Source organism: Arachis stenosperma, chromosome 6, assembly GCF_014773155.1.
Source record: "Arachis stenosperma cultivar V10309 chromosome 6, arast.V10309.gnm1.PFL2, whole genome shotgun sequence".
NCBI lineage: Eukaryota > Viridiplantae > Streptophyta > Magnoliopsida > Fabales > Fabaceae > Arachis > Arachis stenosperma.
Genome location: NC_080382.1, coordinates 139,065,143 through 139,074,770, shown reverse-complemented (window position 1 = coordinate 139,074,770; position 9,628 = coordinate 139,065,143). Strand labels below are relative to the sequence as shown.

The 9,628-nt window shown below is 38.1% G+C and overlaps 1 protein-coding gene across 1 annotated transcript; it reads left to right on the top strand.

Moving 5' to 3' along the window:
* Window positions 1-5,536: 5,536 nt before the first annotated feature.
* Window positions 5,537-8,823, top strand: LOC130935947 (wall-associated receptor kinase 2-like). The gene is made up of 3 exons (XM_057865888.1): window positions 5,537-6,528; window positions 6,807-6,968; window positions 7,366-8,823. The coding sequence occupies exons 1-3, from the start codon at window positions 5,634-5,636 to the stop codon at window positions 8,574-8,576; spliced, it is 2,268 nt and encodes a 755-aa protein (XP_057721871.1). The 5' UTR covers window positions 5,537-5,633; the 3' UTR covers window positions 8,577-8,823.
* Window positions 8,824-9,628: the final 805 nt, after the last annotated feature.

The window sequence follows — 9,628 nt, the reverse complement described above, 5'->3', positions numbered from 1 at the left end:
ATTTCCACGTAGCTCCACCAGAAGAGCTCATCAGTATCACTTCTCCCTGGCCTTTTGCAAAATGGGGAATGGATTTGTTAGGTCCTTTTCCCCAAGCACCAGGACAAGTTAAATACTTGATCGTGGGAATAGATTACTTCACAAAATGGATAGAAGCAGAACCGCTAGCCACTATCACCGCTCAAAGAAGTCGCAGGTTCCTCAACAAAAATATTATCACAAGGTACGGAATACCTTATTCCATCACTACAGACAATGGAACCCAATTCACCGATGCCACCTTCAGAAATCTAGTGGCCAGTATGAAAATCAAGCATCAGTTCACCTCGGTAGAACACCCACAAGCTAATGGGCAAGCCGAGGCAGCTAACAAGGTCATACTGGCAGGATTAAAGAAGAGAGTACAGGAAGCAAAGGGAGCTTGGGCTGAAGAGCTCCCTCAAGTATTATGGGCTTATAGGACAACTCCTCAATCCGCCACAGGAGAAACACCCTTCCGACTAGTCTATGGCGTAGAAGCCATGATTCCAATAGAAATCAATGAGCAGAGCCCAAGGGTAATTCTCCATGACGAGGTCGGAAATATACAGGGACATAAAGAGGAGCTCGACCTGCTCCCTGAAGTCCGAGAAAGTGCCCAGATAAGAGAAGCTGCGCTGAAGCAAAGAATGACTACAAGATACAACAAGAAGGTCATTCGAAGAACATTTGCTACAAATGACTTGGTCCTAATCAGAAATGACATTGGAGTCAACAAATCGGGAGAAGGAAAGCTCGCCGCAAATTGGAAGGGACCATACAAAATCAAAGAAGTAGTAGGGAAAGGTTATTATAAAGTAACCGACCTAAGCGGAACTGAGCTACCAAGGTCGTGGCATGCTTGTAATATGAAAAAGTACTACAGTTAAAAGCGAACTCTACTCCCTGATGTACTCTTTTCCCAACTTCATGATTTTTTCCCAAAAAAGGGTTTTTTCTGGAGAAGGGTTTTTAACGAGGCATCATAGTAGAGGCTAAGGGAAAATAAGGCTATCAAGACCCTTAGTAGCAAGAAGGTACCTTCCTAATTAATAAAGATCTTTTTCATTTATAATATCTCTTATAAATATCCTTCTTTATTTTTCTAAATCCTTCTACGAAACGCGCCGACTTAAGCTCGACAAAACGTGAAAATCCCATGAACCGACCTAGATGGTCGTCAGGATAAAACGACGAGGTACAAGTCGGTGTAAAGAGGTTATATGAGTCGATCGTAAAAACTCGGAAGACAAATCCGACTCATAAGTCGGAACAACATTCCGAGAAGGAAAGCTCGGAAATACACCGATCCTTAAATCGGGGTGTAGAACCGAGTAGAAGAAAAACGCATCGCAAAAATAACCTAAGTCATAAGAACTCGCCAAAACAAAGTTGAGTATAAAGGATAATGAAAAGAGATTGAAAAAACCTAGGATTGAAGGCTGCATAAAGGCCCTCAAATTAAAAGGCTCGAAAAAATGAGATAAGCCAAAGAAAAGGTTTTCAGAAGAAAGATCGAAAGAGTTTTTGAAACATCAAAAACAGAAAAGCATACACGCACAAGGTAAACTACAAACCCTTATCCAAAAAAGGGTATTTCGATTAAATCAAAACCCTTTATTCAAAAAAGGGGCACTTGCCAAAGTATTTTGTTAACGGCCTTAAAAGGCCAAAGGAAATTGTTCGCAAACACCAACAATAAATAAAGTTTAAAAGGGGGGACTCACAGGCCGAGCCCCCATATAGCCATAAAAAACAAAGTTATCTTTTCAAGGGAGTAGAGGAATCACCACCAGATTCAGGAGGGGCGCCGCCAGGACCAGTAGGAGGAACGGAGGAAGAAGTCGGAGCATCTTTAGAATGAGGAGGAGACTCAATAATCCTCTGCCCCCGAGTCTTCAAATCTAACTCGGAAACAACCTCGGGAGCAGGAGGATACACGATGGCACCATCGATGACGACTTTATCAGGATGTAAAGGAGAAAGGTCCAGGTCGGGAGCGATAACTCTGACATGTTCCAAGAAAATTCTCCAAGACTCCTCGGCACCATCGGCAATAGAGTCCTCCAACTCGGCGTATGCGTTCCGAGAATTCAGCAAGTCCTTCCTCACGGCCACAATATCTTGAAATAAACTGTGGTAGCTGTCTTGTGCCGTTTTTCTCAAATTCGCCTCCAAAGTACATTGAGCCCGCAGCTTACCCTCCTCCTCCTTAAGGTGATCCCTCTCTTTCCTCAACTTATCTCTCTCCTCCTTCAACTCCTTCTCATGTTTTTCGTAAATAAGAAGCCTCCCCTCCAACTCCTCAACCCTCGAGGATGCCCCCAAAGAGCTGAGGGGAGCCTTCTCGAAAATGTCCAAAAGTTTGCCACAAACACCCGCTGCCCTAAAACTCTCCTCAGCCATGGTAGTGAGGTGGTTTCGAACAGAAACATCATCCATACTGATAAAAGGATAGATGTTCTTTCGGACAAATGCCATAGCATCCGCCTTAACCCCACCATCAAAAGAAGAAGAGCCAGACTCCGGAGCCTTACGCTTCTTCTTTTCTGGCTCGGAGAGAATTTGGGCAGAAGGGGGTGGTCGAGACAAACTCGAGGAAGAAATGACAAAGGGTTGAGAAGGAGTGCCAGTATTTTTAGGAGGAGGAGGAGGAGGAGAGGTGATCGCCCTGGCACCACCAGACCTAGCCCGGGACTTCGCTTTAGCCTCCTGGACCCTTTGGTAAGCCTCCTGAGCATTCTTCTTTGCCATATCTACAAAGAAAAACAACGAACAGTTATAAGTCGGCAACATTCAAGTCGGTAGAAACAACTCGGAAATTAGGAATGCATGCACTACCTAATTGAGATTGAACAAAAGTCGGCGTTCCCTGAAGGATTTTTCTGGTATCCAAATATGGGGCCTTCCCCCATGCTTCTCGGAAAAACCCCACAATGGCCGCCTCCACCTCGTCCAGATCATCCAGACCAAACTTCTCACGAGGGGAGGCCGCCAACCAATAAAGGGGAAAGCGAGGGGAAGAGTGCTCATCCAGGAAAAAGGGGTGATGACCTTCTACAGCTTGTACTTTGAAAAAATAGTTTTTGAAATCATGAAAAGATTCGTCGAAGAGGGTGAAGATCCTCCGACCTTGTATGGCTCGGAAGGATACCCACTGCTGTTTGTTGTTTAGCCCACTAAAGGGCTTAGTCATATGAAAGAGAAAGAAGAAAATCCTCAAAGAGGTCGGAAAGTCCAGAGCGTGGCTAATAAACTGATAGATCTTCAAAAAATCCCAAGAGTTGGGGTGAAGTTGAGTAGGGGCAACTCTACAGTGGTGCAAAACAGATATCTCGAAATCAGAGAAAGGAAGAAAAACACCCAAACGGGTGATCATACATTCATACATGAAGAAAAAATGAGGGGCCGCCTCATTAACTCTCCCAAAACAGACCCGGTCTTCAGGACCCGGGATTATCAGTTCATATTTTGGCTCATCCTCCTCCGAAGTACAGAGCCGGTGATGAGTACGAAGATGAGTGATAAACTCAGCGTCGACCAGGGGTTCCTCCCCAAGGACAGTGTCATCAACCCACAAAGAAAGAACATCTACGGAAGCCATTTTTTATATATAAAGAAAAGTGGCAGAAACCTACAAAAGGAAAAAAGAAAAGGAAAAATCAAAAAACACGGCCCCTAAAGAGGAGAGACACAAAGCTAGAATCTACAGGCCAACCTATCCACTCACAATGCAAAACATGCAAACATAAGGCATGACATGGAAGGAATAAAACTAACCTTTATCCAAGAAATGAAGGTTGGAGAGAGCGGAAATCTTCGAACACAAGAATGCAGCACGAGCAAGAAAATAAGAAGTTTGAAAGATTGCAGAAACGGAAAATCGAAAGAGAGGGAAAGTATTTATAAATAGGCTAAGGGGCATAATGGTAAAAACGAGGCAGTCATTAATGAGACTGCACCGTTACCAAAGCCCTCGATCCCTAAATGATCCCTCAACGGACACGACGCTTGAATTGACGTAACTGTCAGAAACAAAAGGACGCAAAAATCACGTCGGTTTTAAAACCCGTGAAGGTCGGCTACGAACCCGAGTTAAATACTTGAACCCAAGCCTTCAAAGGATCTTGGGCTCAAGTAGGGGCACTGTTCATACCCTGGCCCAATGATTAAGGGCCCAGGTCCAACCAAAAGGCCTGATCCAATAGATTAAGCCTAGCAAAGCACCGACCTCCACTTAAGAAGTCGGTGTCAACCACGACTTAGTATGAAGAAGTCGGTTATGAGATTAGCTGGCAGATAAACACTCATTCAAATGAGTAACTGCCCCTAAAATCTCTCAAACCGCTTCATAAAACCATATCTTAACCTCCCTAAGATAATGGGACGGTTAACACCTAAAGATATGGCACTACTCCAACGGTGGTTATTGGCTCACCACTATAAATACACTGACACCCCTCAGGTATCTCTAAGCCCAATACTCTCTAGACCTGCTCACACTCTTGCTAACTTAGGCATCGGAGTGTCTTTGCAGGTACCACCCCCCATTCACTCACGCACGCAAGTCGGACGGAGCCTCCCCAGTCGCAGATACTTCCGGAGTCCTCCTCCTTCACACGTTTGGGCCGTCAAACGTCATCCTTCTTATTAATCTCCGGTTACCCACCGTAACACATATATATACCAGGTCATTCTGAATTTCTGATCTCGCAAAGAAGCTTCATCTTTCACCATTAAACACGTCCATATATACACAACTAGAAAACAAAACACGTCCATATATATTACAATTGCCCATGCTACAAGTTACGAAGGGAGTTATTGACTTGACTTGACTTGGGATCAAAAGCTTTCAAATTATGGTTGTCATTACTTGTATAGCAGTCCGCATCACAACCGTATTGATGTATATGAAATCGTTTTCGGAAAAAAATGATATATGAATTTTAAAAATAATCATCAAATCAATGAACTATGAATTTATGTCCCAATATTATACGAATAATTAATTTTTATTATTGACTTTTTGAATACACATGGGATGATTGGTTTGAAAACTAATATAATGGTAAGAAACATTGTCAAAATTATTCGTTATTTAAACATTTTCCCTTAACTCTACGTTATAATCTTCATTAAAATGTCTCCACATACATATACGTATAGAGTGTGAATTATTTATTGGACAGTTGTCACAAGTAAAGAACAAAACTAAGCCAATTTTTGTGTGAAAATTACGGGAGGGGCGTTTTCTTAGAAACTTGCTAATATGCTATATATAATTTTTTTTTTTAATTAACTTTAGAAAAATGTTAGGGCCAGCAACTTTGTGATTTGTAGCCATTAATGATAGTTTTAATGGTGTGAGATGGGTGTAAAATTTCATCCAATGACTCACTTTTCTTTGCTGGTTACATACTGGTCAGAATTTACCAAAATTGCTAGCCCCTAGACTTTTCCTTAACTTTATATAACAAATTTGATCACCCCGCCTTGTTGAGAAGTATAAAAAGAAGAAAGAGCCCCCATAGGCCATAGCCATTTTCTCCTCACAGCTACTGACACTTGAAATTCTAATATTTAGTTGTGTCTTGCGAGTGGTGTGAGTCATCATGACGTTGAAGGCCACACTAGTACTACTCTTAATAGTTGTTGCACTAGTCCTTCTAGCAACACCAACACCAACAATTGCAGCAGATGATGGAAATAATCAAACCCTTGAAGGATGCAGAAGCGACTGTGGTGGTGTCCGAGTTCCATATCCATTTGGCATAGGGAACTCATCATCCGTCCCCCATAAAAGCTGTTTCTTGCAAAGTTCGTTTAATCTTGCATGCCCAAATTCAACTTTATACTGGGGAAATATCGAAGTCTTAGACATAAATATTTCCCAGGCTAAAGTTGACATGTCGATTCCTATCTCAAGTATTTGTCGTGACGGTCGTAATAATTATACAGGAGTTTCCATAAATACTCCTTCTTTCACCATTTCTAGTGAAGACAACAAGTTCATTAGTGTAGGTTGCGACACCTATGGCTATCTTTACAGCTCCTATAAAGAGGATAATACAACATATGCAACAGGGTGCTTAACAAGATGTTACGGCAGTTCTAGGGAAGTTGAGGATGGACATTGTTCTGGGATTGGGTGTTGTCAGGTAGATATTCCGCCTAAAATGAAGATGACCTTTGTCAAGTCATTTTCCTTTTACAATTTCAACCAAACTTTGAGCTTCAACAACTGCAGCTATTCTTTTGTTGTCAAAAAAGAAAACTACACATTTTACAAGGAACACTTGAAGAAGCTGCCTTTCGATGAATTCCCTGTGGTGTTTGATTGGAGTGTTGGAAATAAAGAAACATGTGAAGATTCTCGGAAAAGAGGTACCAGTTATGCTTGCAAGGGAAACACCACTTGTAATGACTCTGTCCCTACTGGATATGGTTACATATGCCAATGCAATAAAGGTTTTCAAGGAAATCCCTACCATCCTCTTGGCTGCACAGGTAACTAAGTACTTGTCTTTCTCTATTTATGTAATGATTTTGGTGATTGCTATGCTACTTTGAGATCCTATAACTCATTGTACTATTTCCTATTGTGCATGTAGTATTATACTGCTCTTAAACTATTATTTTCAATTACAGAATAGAGGGGGGATGAAATTACATAATTATTCACTAAATAACAAAGTTTGAACTCTATGTTTATTGTTTAGTTTGAATCTGTGAAAGTCTCATAGCTTTTGTTTAATTTGATCATTTTATTTTCTCTGAACGTGCAGACATTGATGAATGTAAGACAGGACAACATTCATGTGTAAGTGATCATAATTGTCACAATACAAATGGATCCTACATATGCGTCTGTCCTAAGGGGCAATCTGGAAAAGGTACCAAGGAAGATGGTTGCCAGAAGAAAAATTTCCTTCTGCATATTGTCATTGGTAAGAAATTTAATTATATGTGCTTACATTTATAAATAATCAGTCAGTTATTTATATTTAAATACATATATTATTTCGTAATTTTATTCTATATTAATAAAATTATAGATATCAATTCTTATTTTAATAATAGATGGTTGGTATTCTATTCTAGTATATATATATATATAAAAGATAAGAATAATCATATTAGATGTATACTAAAATTAGTTATTATATATAAATACATGTGTTGTTTAATTTAATTTTTAATATGTATTTTATATTTTAACATATATTTTATATTAATAACTAATTTTAATAGCTAATTTTAGCATATAAATAGCATTTTTTGATAAAATAATACTTCATTTTGTAAAAGAAAATTAAAGAATTGCGTCCAACACATTACATGCAGGGGCTAGTGCAGGATTTATAGCTATTTTGGTGGGGACTTGTTTGTTATACCTAACGTATCAAAAGAGAAAACTCATCAAACTAAAAGAGAAGTTTTTTGAGCAGAACGGTGGTCTTATTTTGCTACAACAAGGAGAAGAGTCCTCCCATACTAAAATTTTCACCGCTGACAAATTGAAGAAAGCCACCAACAACTATGACGAGAATTTAATCATTGGCAGAGGAGGTTATGGCACAGTTTTCAAAGGAGTTCTGGAAAATAAAACAATTGTTGCTATCAAGAAGTCCAAAATAGTTGATCCTGACCAAGTTGTGCAATTCATAAATGAGGTGATTGTTTTGTCCCAAATTAACCACAGAAATGTGGTGAAGCTTTTGGGTTGTTGTTTAGAAACAGAAGTCCCTATGCTAGTTTATGAGTTTATAAGCAATGGCACACTCTTTGATTTCATCCATAATGAAAACAAGAGAAATTATTTCAATTGGGAAAATCGTCTCAGAATCGCAACAGAGACAGCAGGAGCTTTATCATATCTTCACTCAGCTGCTTCCATTCCAATTGTCCACAGAGATGTTAAGAGCGCTAACATTCTCTTAGACGAAGATTACACTGCCAAAGTGTCTGACTTTGGAGCTTCTAGATTTGTTCCATTGGATCAAACTGCACTAGCTACAATGGTGCAAGGAACTTTTGGTTATTTGGATCCAGAGTACATGCAGACTAGCCAACTAACCGAAAAAAGTGATGTGTATAGCTTTGGCGTTGTGCTCGCGGAGCTTCTTACAGGAAAGAAACCTTTTTCATTTGAGAAGTCGGAAGAGAAGACAAATCTTGCTAAGTACTTCTTATCTTGCGTGAAAGAGGATTGCTTGTTGGAGGCTCTTCAAGTTGGAATATTGAATGAAGAAAATAAGCAGGAGATTGTGGAAGTTGCTATTATTGCAACAAAGTGTTTGAGACTTACAGGAGAAGAAAGACCAAGTATGAAGGAAGTGGCAATGGAATTGGAGGGAATAAGACTAATGTCAAAGCACCACTGGGTTAATAATAATGGAGACAAGAATTTTGAAGAGACCCAGCACCTACTTCCTATATCATCATCGTCAGAAAGATATGAGCACGGTAATAGCAGTAGTGGTCAGCAAACTACAGAATATGATAGCATCATCAAGGATCAAGAAGTGCTAATTGCCTTACCAAGTGGAAGGTGATATTGCTAGTATTGTGATAGGTGAAGATAACCATGCAAAATCTTGATGGCCTCTCTTTCATTTTAGAGAAATGTTATTTGTACACTAAAATCAGCCACCAATGTATTTGTGTATAAATACATATATGACTTAGTTCATTTTCAACGTGTATTTATATTTCAACATATATTTTATACTGGTGGGTGACTTTGATGACTGAGTTTACTCAGTTTAATGTATACGTAGTATAACCCTTTATTTTTATCTGCTTGTGATTGTGTTGCTTTTTTTTATTAATAAATTATGGTTCCTATTGGTGTATTGAATTCCTTCTTTTTATAAATTTTGAAAAATATTAGAAAATTATTAAAATTTATTATTTTTTATCATCGTTTAATCATAAGGATAAAATATGTTATTAGATTAGTAGACTAAAAGAACTAGAGTAAAGGAATTAAATTAATAGCTAAGTGAAGATTAAAAACAATAAGTTTTGATAATTTTTTAACATTTTTGATAAAAATAAGTAAAATTTATTAATATAATTTTAATAATATTTAAAAATCATTGTTAAAATTAAGATTATATATATATATATTTTTAAATTAAAAAGTTTTCTTAAATATTAAAAAGATGTTATTTTAATAAAATTGTATAATCATCTTCACTAGTATAATAATAGCTGACCTATGTAATAATACACATATTTTGTAACAATATTTATCAATAATTACCGTTTAGTTCGGTTCAATTTTTAACTACATCATAATACTGACAAAGGGGACCTGACGTTCATATGGGTCACTAATTAACAACAATGAAGAGATAAATTAATTAAGAAATAATTTAAATCTATTAGTAGCCTAATCGAGTTCGAATGCACAAACTAATATTGCATTGCCACAACCCCAAGTGTTCTCAATTTTCATGCTTGTGTTAGTTTGTCATAAATTAAGATAAGTAATTATTAATTTCACAAAATTAAGAAACTTATGTATTTAGAGTGTGTTTGGATGAAGAAATTTTATAAGGCAGTGTCACTTTTTAAGGTAATTAAAATTCTTTTTGTTAAA